This window comes from Pseudorca crassidens, chromosome 1 (genome assembly GCF_039906515.1).
Source record: "Pseudorca crassidens isolate mPseCra1 chromosome 1, mPseCra1.hap1, whole genome shotgun sequence".
In the NCBI taxonomy this organism is placed as follows: Eukaryota; Metazoa; Chordata; class Mammalia; order Artiodactyla; family Delphinidae; genus Pseudorca; species Pseudorca crassidens.
Window position 1 is genome coordinate 116,353,620 of NC_090296.1, and position 24,920 is coordinate 116,378,539.

Here is a 24,920-nt window from a genome sequence, read left to right on the forward strand (position 1 = left end):
CCTTAAAAAACTAAAAATAGAACTACCATCAATCCCACTACTGGGCATATATCCTGAGAAAGCCATAATTCAGAAAGAGTCATGTACCAGTGTTCGTTGCAGCTCTATTTACAATAGCCAGGACATGGAAGGAACCTAAGTGTCCATTGACAGATGAATGGATAAAGATGTGGCACATATATACAATGGAATATTAGTCAGCCATAAAAAGAAACAAAATTGAGTTATTTGTAGTGAGCTGGATGGACCTAGAGTCTGTCATACAGAGTGAAGTAAGTCAGAAAGAGAAAAACAAATACCGTATGCTAACACATATATATGGAATCTAAAAAAAAAAAAAAGGTTCTGAAAAATCTAGGGGCAGGACAGGAATAAAGATGCAGACATAGAGAATGTACTTGAGGATATGGGGAGGGGGAAGGGTAAGTTGGGACGAAGTGAGAGAGAGGCATGGACATATATACACTACCAAATGTAAAACAGATAGCTAGTGGGAAGCAGCCGCATAGCACAGGGAGATCAGCTGGGTGCTTTGTGACCACCTAGAGGGGTGGGATAGGGAGGGTGGGAGGGAGGGAGACCCAAGAGGGAGGAGATATGGGGATGTATGTATATGTATACCTGATTCACTTTGTTATAAAGCAGAAACTAACACACCATTGTAAAGCAATTATACTCCAGTAAAGATGTTAAAAAAAAAAAATCGTTGGCTCAGAGGTTGGGGAGAGGCAGAGGGGAGAGCACAGAGGGGAGCTGCTCTCGCAGGTAGAGCCATCCCAGGTGGGCCAAGCCACTGTCCACCACCCTCCTGCCCTCTGCCCGACTTCATTTCAGCTGGGCCCTTCTAAGGTTTGCAGGGGAAAGAAAAAGACAGGAAATCTCCACCTCTCCCACGTGCGGCCATCATCCCCAGACTCTTTATAACGACAATGTCCAGCTTTGGGCTTCCCTGAGATTTAGACTGCAGACTCCTAGAACCATTCTCTCCTCCTGTGGGCCTGCACCTAGCACCAAAGATGCAGAGATGAGTAAAAGCAAGCCCTATCCTTGGGGCCCACAGCCCCCTTTCTCTCCTTACTTCCTGAGCTTTTTACTCCCCATCCCGTCTTCTCTCCTCTTCCCTCTTCCCCATTTCATTTTCCATTTCTCTTAACTGGCTTTTTCTACTACTCTCTCTCTCTCTCTGTGTCTCTCTGCATTATTGGCTCAGGGTGACTCATCACAGCTCAATCAGGAAGAAGTGATTCAAGAGAGAAAGTGGGGAGGATTTAGGAACTCAACAGAAAATGACAGAAACCTTGTCAAGATGGTCTCAAATCAATAAGAAGCCTTTGCCATTGGCTGTGTATCTGAGTCTTGCTGCTTTGTGGAAGAGAAGTTGCTGAAAGAGAAGAAAAAAACACCTGCAAGAGTTTGAAATCCCGAGGGGCTCTTGGTTCTTCACAAAACAGTCAGGGAAAGTTAGAAGAAGGCATTCTATCCAAGCCTGGAGAAAACAAGGGTTAGGTTAGGGATGGATCACAGTTAACATTAGTGAGGAAAAAGCACGTATAGCATGCTGATTTGATTTTCTAATTGTATATAACTTTAAAACATGTTTATTTCTCTTTGTGGTTTTCAATAAGGAATTTAGTTTTTCACATTTTGTAGCCTAACCGAATGGAAGCAGGTGTGGTTCTTAGTGGCATCCATGGGAAGCTTAGATGACTGGAGAGAAGAGCTGTTACCAGGCAGCCTTGCTCCCCCTAGTGTCAGCTATGATGACTGCAGATAAAGTGCCAAGGAGCGATTAAAAACTGAATACCAGTCGTAAAAATTCAAGCCTGTGAAATTATAAAGCTATTCTCAAGATGGAGTGAATTTCAGCATTAGTTTATTTTCCACCTCACGTGAGGAGCTCGCCTTCCCTCTCCTGTTCTGGTCTTAGGAAGGACATTGGGGTCACAGAAGGAACAGTGTTGGTGGCAGAGGAGGGAGGGAGGTGGAAGAGCCACAGGGTGCTGAAGCGGGGGGGAGTGGGGGGATGGCGGGGATGGCAGGTGGAGGAGATGCTGAGCTGGCAAATCCCTCTGGCTTCCCCGAACTGCCCAAATTAGATTTATTTTCTTTCTTAGAGGTTAGAAACCAGGAGACTTTGCTTTCAATGTTTCCACTACCGAGATTGTGCCTCTTACCCCCAAAGCACATAGAAGTTGGCTCTCTGCCCCGCCTGGATCAGCACAGCACTATGGTCATTCTAGGGCCCTGAGGACTGGCCTTGGCTCTGACTCTGGTTGACCAGGTTGGGAGTGTGTCAGAGGTTACCTGGGCCCTCGCTGACATACTCCTCAAGTCTAGGACTTTCCCGTGTTGGTTTGGTATTTAAAAAAAAAAAAAGGAGAGAGCATGAGAGAGAGCTAGCAGAGAAGAGAAAACAAATCTCCTGGAGATGGGGGGTCATTTGCAGGCTGCATCTTAAATACTAACACTGCCCCAAGAATTCTGGCTCGTTCTGGGGCCAACACGCTTTCCTTGGCTGCTCTCAATGCTGCTTTGTGTTTTTGAGGGCTTGAAGGAGCCCCCAGCTCCTGCCTGTGAGGGTGACTGTCTGCATAACTGTCCAGCCCTCTGTCACTCACTCTCTTCTTGTCCATGTGCTGCCTGCCTGCCAGGGTCTGCTGGGTGGCTTGGCCCCGGGCCCTGGGCCAACATGTCCCCAGCGACTACAGTTTGTCTGTCTTTCTTCCTCTCTCTCGTGTGTTGGGTGGTTTCATCCTATCCTGGGCTTTGCTTCTGTAGTGATTTATCTGTTAACCAGCATGAGTCATGGTGCCGGATTTTATTTGTTCCAAGAGAAAATAGCAGAGGGCACTTATGCACTGTGGTGTTGGGAGCCCGCTCTGGGGGCCCAAGCCAGGAAAAGAGCTTAGGATGTTCCTTAGTGAGATTTCCACAGCAACCAAGTCTGAGGCTGCCCCAGCCCTGACAACTGTCACCGAGGAGGGGGGACGACTTGGATAAGATCTGTCATTCTGCCCAGAAAACTGGCCCCAGGGGCCCTTTTCCTGGAAACCCCTCCTGGACACCATATCCTTTCTTGAGGAACAGGCCCGCAAAGGGAATACCCAGCATCTGCCCACGGTAGACACTTCACACACCATCTCCTATTTCTTCCTGAAAGTACTCTTGGGGGTTTGCATCATTGTGCCCATTTTACAGATAAGGAAACTGTGGTCCAGTACGTGGATGTGATGTGCTCAAGTTACCGTGGCTTGGAAAGTGGCTGAGCCCAGGTTTGTGTGGTTCTGAAGCCTAGGCTTTTCCTGCAGTAAGGGCAACCCTAGTGTGCCTTCACTTATCTGCTGAAGATCTGTGCCCATTTTGTGACATTGCTATAACCCTGCAGCAAAGGGCCACAGATGAGAGGCTGGGAAACCTTGGGGTTGGTAAGGAGGAAATGACAGGGCCCAAGGGCATCACCCCCTGGGCCTAGGCTTGCCAGCCAATTTTTGTGGATTTATTCCTCATGGATTTCCTTTCCGGTCAACCCTAAATTCCACCATCAGTGGGTTTTAGACATGAAAGATCCTAGTGAAAATGCAAACTTGTTTCCTGGGAAGGTCAGTAGATGAAGGTAATGGTAGAAGAATTAATGCCTTACCCAAATTCTACTAGTATTTAGTTTAAGTAGATATCACCTAGTGATCTTGAGACAAGGGACCCAGGATGGTGGGTGGACTAATGCTTTGGCAGTTTTCGCACATGTAGCAGGTGGAAGTACTAAAGGAAGTAGAAGCAATGCTGGACTGGGCTTTAGGAGACCTGGGTCTCAAGGGTGACCTTGGTGTAGGCTCTTTCTAGCTCTGGGCCTTTGCCTTCTTTGCTTGTAAAATAAGGAATTGGGGCTAAATAATTTCTAAGACCCCTCTCAGCAGGGGGAGCAGTCCTGAAGGCCAAGCCCACCCATGTTCACTGTGTGTCCACCTGTACCTCGTGGGCCTGCTCCCAGCCACCCTGTCCCTTCTCAACCCATCTCTGCCTCTGAGAATCAGGGTCCCCTGAAGACCCCAGCAATGGTGACCCTGTTTTCAGGCTAAGGAGATAGCCCTGTGTGTGAAGATACCATGTCTTCAGTGAGGTCTCCGGGGAGAGATGGGGCGTGAACCTGTGTCGGGCAGGTGCATTCCAAGCTTATCCACCTTAGGGGCTGAGGGTGCCCATCCTGTGTGGCACCAGGCCTCTGGGAGGAGGTAGGGGTGGAGGTGGAGGTGGGGCAGGGTGCTGGCAGGAGCTGCCCTGGGGGGAGGGTTTGCTTCCGAGCCCGAGCCCGGCAGGTCTCTGGATCTCCCTCCCTACCGCCTCAAGATCCGTCCGCAGGGCACCCAATCACACAGGCCCTTCAGCATCTGACTTCACCAACTCTGAGTTCAATTATTGCAGAAGAATCCAAAAGGATCCTTCAAAGCGGCAGGAGGCTGTCTAGGACCCCTCGCGACTTTGGATGAGCCAAGCCACCAAGTCTGTCCTTCCATTGCAGAGGGTGAGGACAGTTATGTTTAAGAGGCTCCCTTTTGCCCAAGAGAAGCCTCTGTTTCCCATCATGACACCCCAGAATCGGGGAGACCAAGGCTGTGGTGTCATTCCGCAAGAGCCAGCGCACCTAACTTCCTTCTCAGTCTCCCCTCCACCAGATCGCCTTTCTCCGTTTTCTCTTGGCTTCCAGGACCCACCCTCTCACTGCCCTGTCCCTCTCTGTGTGCAAACTCTCTCGGCCCCAGCCAGGGTTGCCGCCAGGTAGTGCCCTGCGGATGGTGCCTCAGGTCAGGTGGACAGGTGCCAGGAAGCCTGGGCTGGGCTCCTTCCCCTTCCCTCAAGGGTGCAGTCAGGCCCGTGAAACTAATAACATTGGTGGCTACGTGCAGAAGCAGGGCGGGCAGCGGGGTACAGGGACAGGGTGGCCTCCCTTGGCTTTGGTTACCCTCTAAACCCCTATCTTGCCCATTTCCATCAGAGATTCTGGTGCAGGAGCCAAGAGGGGAGTGGAAGAAGTGAGGAGGGAGGAGGGGAGAAGGGATGGGGAAGGGAAGGGGGCTGAAGGGGCAGAGGGGAAGAAAAGTTGAGCAAGTAAGGAGCGGCGAAAGAAATGCAGAAATCAGGACAAGGAAATGGGCCAAGAGAAGAAAAAAGAAAATTGAAAAGCAGGAGAAAGCAGAGGCAGGGCTAAGAGAGACGGGAGCGGCTTCAGGTGGATGACAAGAATGAGGTGTGAGCAGCTCTTTGCAAAAGCAGCCTCCTCTCTGTCCTCCCAACCCCAGCTCCAGCCCCTTCCCAGGTGTCTCTGGGTCACCAACTTAAGAAACCGGGGATAGAAATTTCTAGGGCTGTGGTTCTCAGAGTGTGGGCCCCAGCAGCACCAGTGCCACCTGGGAACTTGTTAGAAGCAAATTCGCAGGTCCCACCCTAGACCTATGGAATCAGAACTCTGGAGGCGGGGCCCAGTGATCCGATTTAACAAGCCCCCCGGGGGATTCTGATGCACACCGAGGCTTGAGGACCAGCGCTCTAGAGTGGTACTGCAGATGTTTCGCATACGTTGCAATGAGTCTTGGCAGGAGCTCTAGACTTATTCTGTGCGCATGAGTGTACGTCATGAGTCTTTCGTACATCTCAAGGGCTGGTCCTGTAAGCATCTGCCCAGAGTTGCAAGCTCCCAAGCTAGGCCCCTTCGGCGGCTTCTGGGAGAGGCACACACAGATAAGCCCTCACAGCACTGCACCCCAACCTCCCTGTCTGGGAACAGGCAACCTGAAGGCCCCTGTCCCCTGCTGCCAGCTGTCCAGCTGCACTCTTTTGACCCTTGGATACTTCAAACCAACGGGACCAAAGATTAGCTCACCCGTTCCCCCAAAGTCTGTCTCCTGTTGCTGGATTTTGCTTTTTCACTATCTTCTCAGTCAGCAAAACAAGTCCTCAGTCATCCTTCATCCTGGTTCATCTCTGACCCCGCCCCCCTCCATTCTTGCCCGGCTCACTCTGCTCCAGCCACACACACTGTTCCTGGAACATCCCAAGCATCTTCCCACCTCAGGACCTTTGCCCTTGCCATTCCCTCCGCCTGGAATACTCTTTTCTCAGATATCCATGATTGTCTCAGATTCTCTGTTTTCTTTAGGTCTCTGACTGCTGTCACCCTAGCACTGAGGCCCTGCCTGATGGCCTGTATAAGGGAGCAGCCCTCCCCCCACCTGCTGCTCCCAAGCCCCCTTGTCCTGCCTAATGCTTCTCCACTGCACACATCATCATCTGACAGATGATGGGCAACTTCATAATGTGCCTTGCCCCACCAGAAGAAAAGTCCCATCAGGACAGGGACTTTGAAGTTTTGTTCACCGTTGAATTCCCAGGACCTAGCACAGGTTCTCAAGAATGAATGAATGAACTATTGACACTCATACAGCAGGCCCCTTCCTCCAAGCCCCACCCCTTAGGTCCTCCACCCACCTAGACTTCTATAGCCTTCCCACCAGACTCCTCACCTCCAGGATCTCCTCCCATATGGTAGCGTAAGTGATCACCCTAAAACTTAGAACTCTAGTGAACCACCCTCTTGCTCTAAAACCTCCAATGGCTCCCCACTGCCTCCCAGATATAATCCCCGCACTCTGGTATTTCAGAAGCTCTGTGGTACTCCCCTCCCTCTCCCAGCCTCTGGTCTGGTCTACTGCTCTGCTTTCCATACTTTCTCTTCCAGACACATGGGACAGTGTCCTTTCTCTAAACGTGACCTCTTCTTTTCCAGCCCTGTACTCTTACCCATGCTGTTCCTTCCATCTGTTATACTCTTCTCATCCCTGTCTATTCTACACATAGAAATCCTACCCAGGTGGAAGCCCCCTCCTCCACAACCCTCTCCCGATTCCCTCCCCCACCTAGTCCTGCTGAATTAGAAATTCCCTCCCTCACGTGAACTCCTGCGATCCTTTCTGTGTGTCCTCTCTTGGTATTTATCATCCGGGCTTGGGGTTCTGTGCATATACACCCTCTCTTTCTGGCTGGACTCAGCATTTTTATGTGAATCTGCTAGTGCTGGGTCTTGGGTCATCATAGCCTCGACTCTTATGGGGCCAGCAGTGTAGCTGGGCAGGAGGGGCACCACTGCGGTCTGACTGTAGTTTCCCAGTCGGTCTCTGGGCTGGGGCTGCTTCTGCCCTGTGCTGTCTCGGGCCTAACAAGACCTGGGCTCCAGATGTAGCTCAGACACTTACTATGTTATCTCTCTTGGAGTCTCAGTTGCCTCATCTGTAAAGTGGGGACAAGCCTATTTCTCTTACAAGTTGCTCACATCCCCGAACCTGTGGCCCAGGGAATTCACATGCCCTTTTGTTCTTAAAGCCCACTGAGTTCCAAAGGGTTCCCCTGGTGGAACCCACTGGGGCTACCAGGTTCCTGCTTCCCAGCACCCTTGAGGGGAGAGGGTGAAATGCGCCACCTCCCTGAGAGCTGAGGCTTCTTTCTCTGGGGTGAAAGCTTCAGTGACATATTGGAAATTTGTGGGGCCCAGCTCTGTTTTTTCTCAGCACCAGGAGGCTTCCTGCTCCAGTGGACCAAAGCCTTGGTGAGGCCCTCTGCAAACCCTACACTGGAGTTTCTGGGACATCAAACGGTCTTGAAAACCAACTGACTTAATGATTTCAATGTACATACATTAGAGTCATGTGGATTAAATTTCTCTGAAAATACACAAGGGCTTAAAAAGCAGGGGCGGAGAATACTCAGCCCAAGAAGAATTTGTCTTCTCTTTTCATTTTTGTGTGTCTGTGAGTGTTGTTACTGTTGCTGAAAGCAAGGCATGTGGAGAACCGTTCAAGATGTCTGAAGCACAGTTAGTTTTGCCGAGTTTGAATTCTGAGTTGGGAATGTGGTGGGCAGGAGAGGAAGGGTTAAGAGAATAAAGTGGCAGCCCCACTAGGTCTGTCCCCTTGTCCTCCAACCCATTTACATCAGGGTCTGGTGCCCTTGATGTTCAAGGAGGCTCACGGCCTGATAAATGAGGGCCCGACCTCATTGGTGCCTGTGGTTAGAGACAACTGGTGGGTTCTTCTCTGCGGCAATGCTGGGACCTGGATTTTTGGGCAGGGGCTGGGGGTGATGTTGTTTCCCACTGGCATCTCCCGATCCTCAGTGAAAATGGTGATCCTCAGGAGGCCCCAGTCTCCCTGCTAGAGTCCTGGGGAATTCTTTAAAACACAGATTCCCTGGCCCCACTGCAGGCCCAGGAGATGCAGACCAAGGTGTGCCAGCTCTACCTTAAGGGCTGGAAGCTGGGTCCACACCCAGGAGACAGAAGACCCTGGGTCAAAGTGAGCCTCTTGACCAAGTCACCAGGGGTCTGATTTTAGATTTGGCTGCTTGCTGGGTGAAAGCAACCCAAGCCTCCATTTCCTGCTTTACTTATTATAACATTCAAGTTTTAGGTATTTGTTGATCTTTCCTAGCACCCTGAGATAGGTAATTTCATATCCATTTTGTGCATGAGCAAAGAGAGGTGTGGAGAGGATGAGAGAGCTTGTTCCAAGGTCTTCCTCCAAGTGGCAGTCTTTGGACTTTAAACCCTTGCTCTTGTCCTTCCTTTGAGGTACCTCCTGGCATGGGCTTCAAACAACATGTACCACTGGAGTCACCCCTGTGCATAACTGCCAGGTGGTGTCCCCCAAATGACATTGACATCGACCTGTCTTTTCCCCTGATCCACATCCACGGGTCTTAGGTCTGGATAAAACTCTTGGAACGCTGCCTATGGGATGAGAAAAAATGGGGGCCTGGGGAGAAAGCAGAGAGGGGAAGCAATAAGTAGGGTGTGCAGTGGGGTCTATGCAAGTGAGGACAGGGATTCCTGAAAGGTCCTGTGTGCTCCCATGTATTCTGCAGGAGGTGCAGCTCCCTGGGTCTCCAAGGCCTCTCTGTTTCTCTCAGCCGGAAAACACGCTCTGGTCCAGCAGCTCCCACGATGTTTCTGGCTGCACTCAGATCAGCAAGAGTGGCCATGAGTCAATTCTATTGTACCATTCTGCTCATCTAAGCCCAACCTCCAAGACCCCATTCAAATGCGCCTCTTCTATGAAGCTCTCCCAGAGACCTCAGCCACAGAAATTTCTCCTTTCAAACTCTGGCTGAGCTTCTGCTGTGAGTGAGACAACTTGCTGGCTGCTCTCATGCACGGGGATATGAGGCTAGTGTCCAATGAGGGAGGTGAGCCATGGGCATAAGTGACTCCAACACAAGGTAGGAAATGATATGGGCCATCAGAGGGAGGACTTAGGAAGGGTAAGGCCGTTTTAGGCTAGGAAAAGGATCCAGAAAGCCTTCATGGAGAAAGTGGTCTTACAAAGACAAACATAATTAACACCAGGTTGTATTTTGTCTTGCATTATTTTTAAATTATTTCAAGGATATTAGTGTCGACTCCTCAACTGGTCGGTGAGTTATTTGAGAGTGAAACCATACCAAAATTTTGCAGAGTCTAGTAAAATTTATTAACAGAAGCTTAATAAACATTGGTCACAACAAATTCAGTCTTGGGAAAGTCAGTCCCATTTAATCTTTGACCATTCATACCATGTATAGAATACAGATGCTGTGCATCTGATATCTGGGCTGGTTGAGAGAGACTCATACCATTAATTCAGTCTCTCAAAGTATGTTCTTTTGAGCATCTACTAATTTCCCGGGAGCGTACCCTGATTTCAGGAAGAAAGACAATGAAATAGGCAATTACTATCCATTTTGATAAATGTTATGAAAAGGAAAATCCAGAATTCTATGGGTACAGCTAATCTAGTGATGGGAAGGGATGGTAGAGGAGGTTTCTCAGAGGAAGTGATACTTAAGTTGATTAAAGAACATGAAAGAGGGCTTTGGGACTTCCCTGGTGGTCCAGTGGCTAAGACTCTGTGCTCCTAATGCAGAGGGCCCAGGTTCAACCCCTAGTCAGGGACCTAGATCCCGTGTGCTACAACTGAAGATCCCACATGCCATAATGAAGGTCCTGCATGCCACAACTAAGACCCGGCGCAGCAAAATAAATAAACAAATAAATAAATATTTTTTTTTTAAAAAAAGAAAGAGGACTTTTAATTCCAGCCATAAACAACTATGAAAGCTAGATAAAATACATGAAACAACTATTTTCAGGCATTAAATAGCACTAGAGAGCTCAATACTTGAGCAAAGGTAAGTACAGGCACTAAACCCACATTTACCCAGTTTTCTCTCTGAGGGCATTTTCCTATTGCAGCACAGGGAAATAGAGTCCAGTCAGATAGCAGCAGTCTTGCTGGGTAGAGGAAACAGTGATTGGGGCTGAGGCTGCAAAAATAACTAGGATTTGGTGGAAGCAGGCAGAAAGGAGAGCACCACAGAGAAAGGACCCCCAAAACTCTGCTAACATTTCCCCTTAGGGTCTTGGCTGACCCCTAAGCTGTGCATGCGTAGTGTGAGCTTCTGGAAAATCTATCAGAGAAGAGCCACAGGGAGCAGAGATTTTAGAGGTTGCCCAGTGCTTAGGAGATGTTGGGGTTCATGCTCAGTCAGAATAGAGACATTTTAATGACTGCTGTGGGCTTTCAGTTGAGACCTCAGGAAATCTATGCCCTAGGAGTAAAGGCTGCACCATAGAAGTAAGGGCAAAACCAGATACCTGCCCTAACCAAGGCCCAAACCAAGCTGTGGTAAGTTCTAGGTGGTTTCACCAGTATTTTAATTGCTCATCAGAACAAAATGTATTTAAAGGAAGGTAACACAATCTATAGCCTCTACTGTGTACAATTCACAATGTTCAGCACAGAATAAAAATATATATATATTAAACAGGCAAAGAATCAGGAAAAAGTGACTGATAACCATAAGGTAAAACAGTCACTAGAAGCAGACCCAGAGATGATCCAGATATTGGAGTTAGCCTTAGCCAAGAAGGACTTCAAAATAACTGTGATTAATATGTTTAAAAAAATGGAGTCAAAGATGGGCAAATGGGCGAAAGATAGATTACTTTAATAGAATTAGAGTCTATAAAAAGAATCAAGTGGAAATTCAGGAATTGCAAAACAAAATATTTGTAATTAAGAATATATTAGATGCATTTAGCTGCACAATATACCTCATGTACATAGAAATAAAGTTCCTGAGAATATATTAATAAATAGAATCAATTTATATATATATATATACGTATATATACACACATATATACATATATATATATGAATATGTGGTGATCAAGTTTATCCCAGGAATACAAATTGGGCTTAATATTCAAAAAAATCAATGAATATAATTAATATTAACAGAATAAAGGAGAACCATATAATATCTCAATCTTTGCAGAAAAAGCATCTGATAAAATTCAACACCTATTACATACACACACACAGAGACAAACACACACAAATAAACCTCAGAAAAGTAGGAACAGAAGAAAACTTTCTTAATATGAAGGTATATACAACAAATAAATCAATAAACTACAGTTAACATCTTATTTAATTCTGAAATATTGAAAGTTTTCCCTCTAATAAGGGAAGTAAGAAAATCATGTTTGGGATCACAACTTCTATTCAATCATGTACTGAAGGTCCTGGCTGTTGTAATTAGGCAAGAGAAACAGAAATAAAAGCTATGAAGGTTGGAAAAGAAGAAATAAAGTAATTACTTCAGATGATCTGCTTGTATACATAGAGAATTCAAAAGGATCTACAAGCAAACTATTAGAAATAATAAATGAATTTAGTAAAGTTGCTGGATATAATGTAAATATAAAAAAGTCAACTGTATTTTTCTATACTAGCAAAAGATTGGAAAATGAAATAAGAATATTCTATTTTAGGGACTTCCCTGGTGGTGCAGTGGTTAAGACTCCATGCTCCCAATACAGGGGGTCCGGGTTCAATCCCTGGTCAGGGAACTAGATCCCACATGCATGCTGCAACCAAGAGTTTGCATGCCACAACTAAGGAGCCCACGTGCTGCAACTAAGGAGCCGGCAACCTGCAACTAAGGAGCCCCACGAGCCGCAACTAAGGAACCTGCCTGTTTCAACTAAGACCTGGCGCAACCAAATAAATAAATAAAAAATAAAAAGAATATTCTATTTTTAATTAGCATAAAATATTGAGTACCTAGGAATTAATATAATAAAATGTATGCAAGAGTTTTACACTTAAAATTTCAAAGCACTGTTGAGAGAAAAATTTTTAAAAACTAAATAAATGGAGGGATATACATGTTCATGGTTTGGAAGACTCAGTATTATCAAGATTTCATTTCTCCCCAAGTTGATCTATAAATTTAATGCAACCCCAATCAAAATCTCAGCAAGTTTGATTAGGGGAAATTGACAAGCCTATTCTAAAATTCATAAGGAAATAGAGAGGACCTAGTATAGCTAAAACAATCTTGTCAAAGAAGAACAAAGATGGAGAACTCACACTAACTTCAAGACTTGCTTTGAAGCTACAGTAACCAAGGCAGCTTTCTATTCTATGGAGTAGAATAGAGGCTAGAAATAGACCCATACATATAGGGTCACCTGATTTTCAACAAAGATGACACTACAATTTAGTGGGGAAATAGTCTTTCAACAAATGGTGCCAGATCAATTGGATATCCATATTAAAAAAAAACCTTAGATCTTTATCTCACATCTCATACAAAACTTAATTTGAGATGAATCACTGACTTAAATGAGAAAGCAAAATCATCAAACTTCTGGAAGAAAACAGAGGAAAATATCTTCATGATCTTGGGAGAAGCAAAAATTTCTTAAATGGGACACACAAGAAACACTAACCATAAAAAAGACAGATAAATCAGACTTCACTAAAATTAAGAACTCTATTCATAAGAAGATACCATTAAAAGGATGAAAAGGCAAGATATAGACTGGGAGAAGTTCTTTGCAATGCTTTTCTCTGACAAAGGATTTGTATTTAGAATATATTTTTTAAAGTCCTATAAATCAATAAGAAAAAGACATACAACACAATTTAAAAAATGGGCAAAAGACTCAACTGGACATTTCACAAAATAGGATACCAAAATGGCCAATATATTTACCAAAGGTTACTCAACATCATTAGTCATTAGAAAAATGCCAATTAACCCCACAATTAGATACCACTACACACCATCAGAATGGCTAAAATTAACGATTGATAATACCAAGTGTTAGCGAGGATGGGAAGCAACTAGAACTCTCATGTTACTAGAAGAATTTAAATTGGTGAACCATTTGGGGAAAAAATGCTTGGCAGGTCCCACAAACATATACCTTCCCTTTAACTCAGTGATTCTATTCCTGAGTATATACCAGATAAAAAATGAGTGCATATGTTCATCAGAAGACATGTATAAGAATGTTAATAGGGCTTCCCTGGTGGCGCAGTGGTTGAGAGTCCGCCTGCCGATGCAGGGAACACGGGTTCGTGCCCCGGTCCGGGAAGATCCCACATGCCGCGGAGCGGCTGGGCCCGTGAGCCATGGCCGCTGAGCCTGCGCGTCCGGAGCCTGTGCTCCGCAACGGCAGAGGCCACAACAGTGAGAGGCCCGTGTACCGCAAAAAAAAAAAAAAAAAAGAGAATGTTAATAGTATCTCTACTTGAAATAGCCAAAAATGGAAACAATCCAAAGATCCATCAATAGTAGAATAAATAAATAAAACGTGGTGCATTGCTACCGTAGAATATTACACATCAGTGAAGAAACATCAAGTATGAAACATTCAACAGTAATAGACATAATGTTGAGTAAAACAGGTCAGGTACAAATCCGTACTTAATGTGTGATATCATCTATACGAAGTTCAAAAACAGGCAAAATCAATCTATGGTGATAGGAGTCAGAACAGTGGTTACCTGGAGCGGTGGGAGGCACAAGGAGCTTTCCAGGGAGCTGGAAATGTTCTCTATCATGTTCTGGGAGGTGATCACAATGGCCACATACATGTGTAAAAGTTCACCGGTTTGGACACTTAAGGTGCCTATGCTTTGCTGTGGTATAACTTTGCTAAGTTATACCTCAGTCGAAAGATAATAAGATACTCCTTCACAAAAAAATGTATGAGAGAATTTGTCAGATCTGAGTGGTAGGGTAGGGTGAGTCGGGAAGGTAGGAGAGGACATCACGGGAGGAAGGAACAGCATGTGCAAAGAAGCTCTGGAGAACTGGAAAAATGGAAATAATGCAATGTGGTGGAGTGTGGAGCGCAGGAAAGGAGGTGGCGGAAGCAGAAGGAGAAGAGGGTGGGAGGGTAGGCAGAGGCCAGATTGGGAAGAGGGCAGGTAGGATATTTATCGTCAGTGTTCACATGGTCCCTTGACTCGGCAAGGGCTTCTAAGAGGGCAGATCAAAGGGCTAGTCCTTTCCATCTCGGGAAGGAAGGAAAGCCTTGCCTTCTGACAGCTGAAAATCAGCAGAAGGAGAATGGCAATGAACAGTACACGTGCATGAGGGATCTTACCGGGGCGATGAAATTGTTCTACAACTGATGAACTGCACAACTTGGTAAATTTACTTTAAAAAAAATCACCGAATCGACACTTGAAATGAGTAAATTATATAATATGTAAAATATAATCCAACAAAGTTATATTAAAAATCAGACGCGGACCCTTCCCGCCTCTTGATGCCCCCGTCCCAGAGGGGTCCTTGGGATCTCTCTGGCTCTCTCCCCGCCACTCGGCCTTGCTCTCACTTCCCTTTGCCCCACTGTTCCTGTATTTTAGCTTTGAGCACACTCACATCTGTCTGCTCAGAGACATCCCGCTCCCCAACAGCTCTCCCAGCCGCCAGGACCAGAGGCACTGCCCCCACTGATGAGACCCTGAGGCCCTGAGAGGGGATGGGAGGGGCTCATTATTGGTTCTAGGTGCCTGCTACTTGTGCTGTCCCATAACCCGGAGAAGGAGGGGTGCTCGTTCCCATTTCTCAAATGAGAAGATCAAAGCCTGTGAAATGGGATGCTCATGATTTCATGGACAGGGGCAGATCCTAGGCAGCCCCTGACCTGCCACAACAAGAAGTCAAGTCCCCAGCAAGGGGGGCGTCTACATATGAGGGCCAGTGCGGCCAGCCGATGGAGGGGCTGGGTGCGGGGCAGTGCAGGGCTACGGTGGAGGCGGCAGCTCTCACTCACCACTTCTTGCCGCTGATGTCATGCTGCTGCACCGTGTAGCCAAAGAAGGCGGCTCTGGAGCCGGGGATGACTCGGGGCTTCTTGATGTCCATGTTGAAGGTGTCCGTGAACCCTGGGTGGGGAGGAGAGGAGTCAGGCAGGTGGAGGTCCAGCGTCTTGGCTGTGGATGGAGTATGTTCCCCTATCCCTGGGGAGCCCCAGTTCCTGTTTGGGGAGCCAACAGTCTGATGGGAAAGGCCCAGCCACTGCCCTGGGGGAGCCAATCTGATAGGGGAGGCATAGGCATAAAACCTACTCTTAGAGAGACCAGGCGGGTCTGAAAGGGAAGACCCAGTCCCTTCCCGAGAGAATTCCTGCTCCCATAAGGAAGAGACAGTCCCCGTCCCCCTCCATCACTCCTTCCTCCAACCCTGCTTCTTCTAGCTTCTGCTGGTCTCCTCTTCCGGTTTTTTTTTTCTCTTCCCTCCTTTCTCCTCCTTCACTCCCCACTCCTCCCTCTCTTTCTCCCTTCTCTCACCTCTGCCTGCTAAAGAGTCACGGAGCTGATTTCCCACCTCTCTCGCCTCCCCCCACCGCCCCACCAAGCCTGGGGTCCTAGTGGCCATGGCTCCAGCGCTGCTGGCTGACCACCTCCTTCTGAATCCATATGCAAAGCTCCGCCTGGCATACTGCTCGGCTGGAGCAGCTGAGGCAAAGCAGAGAGAAATTCCCGTAACCCTTTCACCTTGGCCCCTAATCGGTCAATTAACCGATTCCACCTAGTGGAAAGCCTTGGGGCAAAGAGCTTTACCCCTTTGGCATTCTTGTGCTGAATCACAAGAAACAGCAATTCACACTTGTACGCTGCTTAGGGCTCTGGGTCTCCTCACATTTGCCACCATTTACCCTCACAGGACTTGGGGGGAATGGGAAGCATCATCCACATTTGGCAGAGGGGGGTTCAGACCCAGAGAGGTTAAGAGGCTGTCCAGGGGTACACAGTGGGTCAGCAGCAGCAGCAGAGCCAGGACCCCAGGTACCTGCTCTGCTACTCCTTCCCTCCACGAGGCATTTTCAGGCACGTCTGGCCTCGTTACGTATCAGTACCTACCGGACCACCAAACTTGGGACCCATGGGATTTAAGGGGTGGGATCCTACCATGAGCCAAAACTCTCAGATAAGTGAAAACCAATCAGCAGAACAAAACAGTCGACAGAATATCATTGTCGTTCCTTTCATGTGTAGGGCACTTTATAAATTTCACAGAACACTCACATACCTGCTATCATCTGATCTCCACTACAACCCTGTGATGTGGGCAGCAACAGGAAAGCCGAGGGTCAGAGAGGTGAACTGACCTGCCCAAGGTCCCAAAACCTGCTGGATAGGGACTCTGAATCTGAGGCTAGTACCCTTGAGCGTCCCTCTGTCCTTCCCTTGGCACGGACCCCCTGAGTCTGAGTGTTCAAGAGGGATGCCCTGGAGTATGTACTTGAATAAGGCCTACTGTACAGGCAGGAACAAGAGGTTTCTGCTACGCTTTCTTTTCTGCTCAGCAAATGGATACAGTGGCCAAAAATTCCATCATTAGAGTCCCAGAATTAGAGTCCCCTGAGGTAATGCTAGAATACCTTAGATTAGGGATGTTAGACATGTGTTCTCACTCATCCATGTCAATTGATTATTACTGTTGCCTGGAGCACTGAGTTAAGAAGGATTCTGAGGTCAAGTCTGGGCTCAGTGGGCAAGACTAGTGTGATCAGTGAGCAGTACCTGCTGGGGATACAGGAGCAGACAGTGACAGCGAGTGGCTACGTAGCTGCCAACCCTGTCTTCATGACTGCTAATCTGCCACATGAACTTAGTGTCATAGCCCTAAGTGGGGGTGGGGGAAGAAGCGTATGTTATTTACATACTCTTATGTACAAAGCCCAGCCCACGAATGGACTTATCAGCCTGGTTAGAAGCAGGCAGCCTTGGGGAAGAGGGGCCTGGTCGGGTGAGCACAGATGGATGAAGGGGCACAGTCCTTGGCCAATGACGGCATGTCACAGAGCAGAGAGAGATACTAGTGTCACCTGTGTACAGCTGGGAGGTGGACAGAGAGAGGTCAAAGAAGAAGTGGAGTTGCAGACGAGGAACTCTCCAACTCTGTCCTAGGAATGGACACACACACATGCACACGCACATATGTACACACAGAGAGGCACACATGTGCATGCACACATGCCCACACACACACATCCATGCACACACACGCACAGGCCACGCACATTCCCTGACTGGGGGGCAACACTTTATCTGGCTCCCTGGTGCCCCCTGGAGATGTCCCCTGGTGGTCCTTGGTCCTCCCTTTCCTGCATCTGAGCCCAGCAAAGGGAGGTGACCTTGACAAGAGGAAGGCATGTTGGGCAGTCAAGAAATCCAGACCCACCCGCCACTCCCAGGCCAACAAGGGGGTGAGGGCCAGTGAAGCTAAGGCCATAAATTGTGTCTTCAGGGCCTTCTCTACCATCAGTGCTTCTTGGGCAAACATGGCCAGAAGGATCCTTCCAAGACCCGTCAGATCCAATCACTCCTCAGCTCCATATGCTTCATCATTTTCCCACCAACTCACAGTCAAAGCCAAAATCCTTACCTGCAAGGCCCTGCATGATCCCACCCGGTTCCCTCTGCCCCTCATTTCCTGTCCTCCCCCTCCATCCCTCTGCTGCAGCCACTCTGTCCCCTTTGCCGTTCTTAGAATGTGTCAGACCCGTCCCCACTTAGCATCTTTGCCCTGGCTGTTCCCTCTGCCTGGAAAGCTCCTCCCTGGGTCACCCGCGGGGCTCACTCTCTCAAGTCATTCGGGTCTCTGTTTCAATGCCATATTGTCCCTTAGCAGGACACCCTGTCACTCTTATCCCCCTTATTCTCCTTCATTTGCCCTCATAGCACTTATCACTAACATGTTACATATTTATCTGTTTATTGTCACGTGGCTGATATTCTATAATATTCTTATGTCTTCTAAGTGCCGAGAGACGCTGCTCACTGCTGTATCCTTACCGCCTTGAATAAAGATCTAGCTCAGAGTCAGCAGTCAATAGATACTGAATGGTTAGAGACCAGGACCCACATTTGGCTGGGACGCTCTCTCCCCTCAACGAGTAACAGGGGAAAAAATATTCACTGAGCACTGATATGTTCCAGGCACTATCCTAGGTATCTCAGCAGTAATTTTATAGTACTTAGTTAAATCGCACACCAACCCTGTGAAGTAGATATTATCATACCTCTGGGAGGTGAAGTAATTTGCCCCAAATCACTCAGCTGGGAGGAGGTTAGAGCAAGCCCATGATCAGGTAGCTTAGGGCACTGGGGTGATGTGCTACCCCTGGGAGAGCAGCTTTTCAGAGAAGGACCCACTGGAGGCAGGGAAAATTCTTTTCAGAGAAACGGGTCTTTCCTCTTGCCCTCAGGTCCCACACCTCCTCTGTCTTTGGGTTTGGTCGGGGGCAGTAGATGGGAGAGGAGGCCGGCAGCCCTGTGCTCCTTCCCTCCCCCAGGGGGCTTTGTCTAGGACTAGTCCTGTCTCCCCCAGTCCCCACCCCCCAACCCCCTGGACAGGATTAGTGAAATCTGGCCACAGGGAAGAGGACAAAAGCTCTCAGGGACGGGGCATTAAGTTACAAAGTGCTGGTTTCTTCCCCGAGTCGGCATTTGCTTCTGACCAAACCGAACCAACCAGAGAATGGATTTCCTAAAGGTGATGTCAAGTCTGACACCCTGACCTTGGCCCCCGACAAGATCTCTGGCCCGTTCCCCTGATGGCAGGTGGCTTTCATGCTTGGGGAATGTACTCTCCTCAGAGATTTATGAACCCCAAATACCAATAAAAGAAAACAAAGTTGTTTTTGATGGGAGTCAACAGGCCGATTGCAGAGACAGTGGGAGCCTGGTTGGGCAGCTTGCCACTTTACTGCCCTTGATACTGATGACAGAGGGGGAAAAAACCCACAGTTCCTGGCCTGTTCTCCTGTGGACTATGGCCAAAGTTACATCAGCTGCTGCTCCCTTTCTCAGAATCTTATCTTTTAAAAAAGCATCAGCCAGTCCCAAGAAAGCACTGAAACCACAGCATGATGTTTGAGCATCGCTTGATCTCAAACCCACCACTCCAGGCTGAGGTGGAGGCTACTGTGCTATCACCAGGCAGGGTGGTGACAGTCCCAAATGCTGAGGCACACTGGCCAACACGTGTCTGGAGCTCCTGTGGACTCAACAGCTCCACAGGGAGTGCTCGCTAGAGCTCAAGGAGACTCAGCTGAGCACCCATGATGGGCTGCTCCACCCTCGACCAGTCACACCCCACACTGCGGCCATTAGCTTCCCAAGGATCTGGGGAGAAAGTCCGAAGGCTCCATGTGGCCCCTTTTTGGTACCAGTTTCATGGAAGACAATTTTTCCACGGACGATGGGGAGGGGCTCAGGTGGTAACGCAAGCGACGGGGAGTGGCTGATGAAGCTTTGCTCACTCGCCCACCGCTCACCTCCTGCTGTGTGGTCTGCTTCCTAACAGGCTAAGGACCAGTACCGGTCCTTGGCCCGGGGGTTGGGGACCCCTGTCTTAAATGATGGACAATCAGGGAAGGGGAGGAATAATTACACAATGGGAACTCATGGTTTCTGGGGTGGTAACCCAGTCATTCCCTTCTCAAGAGCTCATGGGGAGGCCTGGACCTAGCGTGTCAGGGAGCAGAGTGGCCTAGCAGGCAGGTCATGACCTCTCCTGCCTGAGCCTTGCACCAAGAGCCTTAGAGCTGGGCTGTCCTGCCTCATCGGGACATAGGAATGGCAGACACAGGAACAACAGACATACAGACAGACCCCTAGCATCAATGCTGGGCTCAAGGGCCCTCCCGTACCTCATTTTCTCTCTGCCCCATGGCCAGGGGACGTGAACCCTGGACAATTTAACACAGGGTCAAAAATGGTGTGCAGCAAATATGTTATCAGGGAAGGGTAACTTATTAGGATTTTATTTTCAAGAGCAAACAGGGATCTTATAGATCCAATAACCTAGTGGTCTCAACACTTTGTTTTTCTGCAGTGAATCCCACCTTTTGGAAACAAAATCTATACAATGAAAAGCAGACACAGGAAGCTGAGGTTGGGGTTAAGGATGGGGGCAAGGAAACTCCCTACCTGCAGTGACAAGCCTAAGACATTTCTTTGGAACCCTAGGGTGTCCTGGAACATAGTTTGAGAACCACTTGATTGGGTTTAAGACCCTTGTGAATGAGAGAACTCAGGCTGAGAGGGGTGGGGATTTGTCCAAGGTCACCATGCCCATCTTTATTTACCACCACTGCCTCTATACCCCTGCTCTATAATCCTTCACTTCCATGAATGTCTATTTGGGGCTACGACGCTCCAGGTTCCATGCTGGGTAGTAGGGTCATGACTTGCGGTCTTCAGAGTCTGCAGCCACATGCGTGAGCCAACAGACATGTTTGCATGTCACCAGAACCCAAAGTGAAGCCCAGAGAAGGCTGGCCCAGGGCAGGGTGACCTGCGTTCTAATCTCAGCTTTGTCACTAAATTGGCCAAGTGTCCATGGAGAGTCACTATGGCTTTCTGGGCCTCAGTGTCCCCATCTGTCAAATGAGAGGGTTGAGCTCTCTGCTACTAAGGCCCAGCCCTGGCACATGTCAGGGAGGTTCTCTAGAGCAAACACACAGCCAGCTTCCAGTTGTTGGTACACGAGCATCTGTCTTGAGTCTCCACAAACAATTTAGAATTGGAGGCCAGGCGGTATGGAGGAATGCAAGCTCATCTTAATGTCAGTTGAAGCCAAACACACTTAGGAAGGGGAATTCTCCAGGCAAAAATGATCATATTTTGCATTCCCAATCCAAAAAGAAAACTGTCATCTAATGCTCTGTATTATCCAGGCCCCAGCTGCCTCTCCCCTTGCCTGAACTGTGGAGACCTGGCCTCAGGGCCCTACTTCCCTGGATGTGGCTTCTGGGCACACCCAGATGTCAAAGGGACGAAGGCCTTGGTGGGGGTCCAGGCAATGTGATCACCTTTCCAAGAAAGTCCAGCCTCGTCCTGGAGCTGGACTGTGCTGCTAAAACCTCAGCGAGGAAATTCAGAGCTAGTGGGCAGGGGTACCACAGTTCCCTTCCAGACTCGTCTTATTTCAAAAATTGAGGATGCCAGTGGTATGCACTGAATCCTTGAGTACATGGCTATATGGCCTTGGAGCGACCAAAGCTTCTCTCTCCCTGGGATCTTCTAGGCATGGAAGCCATGATCCCTCAGGAGGGAGACATGGCTGGAGGACCACTGCCAAGGTCAAAGGCCAGAGGATGGACTCCTGACTTTAGGACAGCTGATTCTAGGACTCAGAAAGGGGGACATGGGAATACAATGCCCACCTCCTGAGAGCTAGCGCTGCTGTGATGAGTAGAACTAGGTTGGGCACCAGGAGACCTGGGTCCTCCCCTGGGTTCTGTCACTGGCTGGCTGAACCTTGAACAAGTTACTTCTCCCCACGCCTTAGTCTCCAATATAGAAAAGGAGGAAGCTAGATCAGGTGGTCTGAAAACCTTAACAGTCAGGATGTTCTGAGTCTGTGTCACCCTTCTCCTCTGGATTCATTTCCAAATTCATCTCCCTTCGGGGGGGAGGAGTAGGCAGTTGAGCACTGGGACACCCCAAGGGGGCAAGCAGATGGCCATTGCCCCTGCAGGTCTCTATCAGGTTGGCTGTCAGGAGCGGGGCCATTCCCTCCCTCCTCTCTAGCACTTGGGTCCAACACAAGTGCCCCTCAGCTTCAAGCCACTTATGAAAGTGAGCTGTAACACCCTCCCGGCTGCCCCCCAGTGGCTTAGCCCTGAGCTGCCACTGCCCTGCTGCTAGAACTGGGGGCCATGATCGGGTGGGGGCTGGTCTGGTGATATCAAGCCAGTTCTTACCACCAGGCCCTGCTGCCCCCCTGGTGCTTTAGAGCAAACCTGCCCACACTTGGGTCTCCCCAGGAGAGAGACAAATGCGTCCTCCCTACTCTTGGCAAAGACCACCCTGTTTCCTAGCTTCTCTAGCAGCTTAATCAGCATCTGACTCTTTTACACAATGACTGCCTTCTGGGTGTGGCTTCATGTCTCTCTGCTAACTGGTCATTATCACACTGCCTTTTTCCTCAGAAGGAAACGCTATGGAGTCTACCCTGCTTCATACTCCTCCAACCGCTAATATCACCAGCACCACCGTTCTTCCTTCTCCTTCCCTCTGTTGAAGAAGCAGGAGAGAACCTGATCTCTGGATGGGGTGTCCTATCCTTGGCTCCCCTAGCTTCATGCAGGTCAGAACACGGCTCGCTGGCAGCAACTGGTGTGTGCTGTGTGTGCTGTGTGTGCATGCGCGTGCACATGTGGCCAAGGGATTAGCCAGAGAGGACAGGGTGGGGAGGGGTAATGACAGGTGGCAATGATTTCTCCCCACTGGAGTCCAGAGAGAGGGGCGGGTTTAGGGGAGGGAGGTGCCTTCAGTCTGAAGGGCCAGCTCGTTGCCCAGACTGGACAGAGAGAGAAGGCAGAGGGAACTGGAGAGTGACTTCCGTGGAAAGCCGTTGTCCCTCCCCACGGAATGAGCACAGCACTTGTTTCTTAGGGGAATCTCAGGGAAGTGATCTCATCTGGGAGCCAGAGCATCCCTGGTCCACACCCACTGCTGCTTCTGGCCACGAGCAGCTCTGAGCTTTCCAGCGGCTGTGCCGTGGGTTTCTGTGGCCACATGTCCACCTTCCAGGGAAGGTGGTACTTTGGTGTCCCCTGAATGTTAAATGTGTGAAAAAGAACACGTAAGAATCAGAAAGCTTCCTCGTGTGTGAGATGAGGCGGGGGACCACCGTGGCTGGAGAGTTCTGGGTCCCACTAGAGCCGAGTCTGGAGGAAGCCCTCACGTGTGCACAGAGGTGTCAGCTGGGAGAGAGCTCGCATATTCACCAGTTCATCAGGTCCCTGCAGGCGGCCTCTTAACAAGCAGTCCACACAGCAGAGGGAGTGCTGGCTGCCCCTCTCCCCTCCAAGGTTTTGCTCTCAGTTCCCTACCCCCGAATGCCTTCTCATATTGTCAGCCCCATCCTGCACCTGCCTGTCAGGGGGCCCAGGGCATGTCCCACTCACCCTTTCCATCTACGCACCCTGTGCCCTTCTCTGACTGTCCTGCCTCCTGAGCCAACCCTCCCCACCTGGGGCGGAGAGTCCAGGGGACAGAACCATGCCATGGACTGCACCTGCATCCCCTTGGGGCCTAGAGTTACAAACACTAGGGGAAGCAATGGACAAATATGAAGTCAACACACACAAAGTGTGGGCTTGGGGCCTCTTTCCCCAATGGGAAACGGAGGCTAAGGAAGGTTACCTGCCGGGACCCAGTCTTCTAGCCGGTGGGGCACATGTAGAGTGGGGATCCAGCCCTCCCCAGTCCCTGGGCAGGGTTTTTGTTCCACTCCTTCCCCGAATCTCCCAGCGGGATTCAGCTGCCACTCTCAGAGCACCTACCAAGTGCCAGGATGGGCCAGGTGCCTTAGGAGAGTATTTCATTTAATTCTAACAAGTGATTTGGGATTTCTTCCCCATTGAACAGGTGAGGAAACTAAAGGTCCAAGACTGACTTGCCTGGGGCCCAGGTGCTGGTGCCGAGGTCTCATCCTGTCTGCTTCCTAGGCTACACATCTTTTAGTGCTTTTGAGCATCCTCATCAAAGCTGGCTGTGTCTGTGAGAGGGCAGGCAGGGCAGCTGAGAGCTCTCCTTGGTGGGGTCAGATAAGACCCCCTACTCACACCTGAAAATGACACCCTTCCAGCTGGACCAGGGATAGCCCTCTCTGAGAAGCTTTCATTTGAGTTGAAGCATGGAAGACCCTATGCTAACCTTACATTTGGTGCCAAAAGGGAGGCTACTTTAACCAAGCTGAGGGGGTTCTGTCCCTCCTCACCTCTGCTCCCTGCACAGTGTCTGGAATACAACAGGCTCTCAACAAAGTGGACAGAACAAATTCATGAATGAACAAGTGAATGAATGACCATGGCCAAGCTTAACAAATTAACTCAATATTCATCTGAGTAGAACATGAGCAGATGGGACACAGGGCAGCCCTCCCTTTACCCTCGGCCCTCTGTCAATTCACCCTCTGCACCCCAGCCAGGCTCCACGGGGCCCTCATGATACATGCTGGGTGCTGACAGTCCCACCCTCTTCCCTGGCCTGCCAACCTCTCCCCCCTACTTCAGTATCCTTGTCTCATCAAAAACCGGTTCTGGTGTCCTATTTTGTGCTAGATAAACACATGCTTGCTGATGTGCGACTTATCACGACATGCTTCAACTCTCCAAAGCATGTGCAGCCCTACAGAAGGAAGAATTCTCTAAATCAGAAACCATCAGACACAGGCTGGGCAGCCTCCTGCAGTGGAGAGGGCCCCATCTCTAAGATCTGTGGTGGAGACCAAACGCTTGCAGGGGCAGGTGGATGTGGACTGAAATAGAGACACTGCGTAAGCATCCAGAGGGGGGAGATGGAAAGACAGCAAGTGCTGGTGAGAGCAAAAATCTGCCCTTTTTATTATTTTTTCAAGAAATCAGGAGTTTGCCAATATGCTGTTTAAACAGATGTCAGGTTCATGGAAAACAGGCCTAAAAATTGAAAAGGGAAACACCAGGCTGAAATTTACTGTAATTAACATTATTTTCACTCCCAGCCTTGGACAGCCATCCCAGGGAT

General features: G+C 49.0%; 1 protein-coding gene across 4 annotated transcripts in view; it reads right to left on the minus strand.

The window, feature by feature from the left end:
- ITGA11 (integrin subunit alpha 11) overlaps positions 1-24,920 on the minus strand; it is a 138,962-nt gene that overhangs the window by 95,518 nt on the left and 18,524 nt on the right. For all 4 annotated transcript variants that reach the window (XR_010946445.1, XM_067751790.1, XM_067751780.1 and 1 more), the window contains exon 2: positions 15,167-15,278. Coding sequence is in view for 3 of the 4 variants with exons in the window: in XM_067751790.1 (XP_067607891.1) it covers positions 15,167-15,278 (112 nt within the window). In the remaining variant the exon portion in view is untranslated. The remainder of the gene's footprint in view (positions 1-15,166; positions 15,279-24,920) is intronic.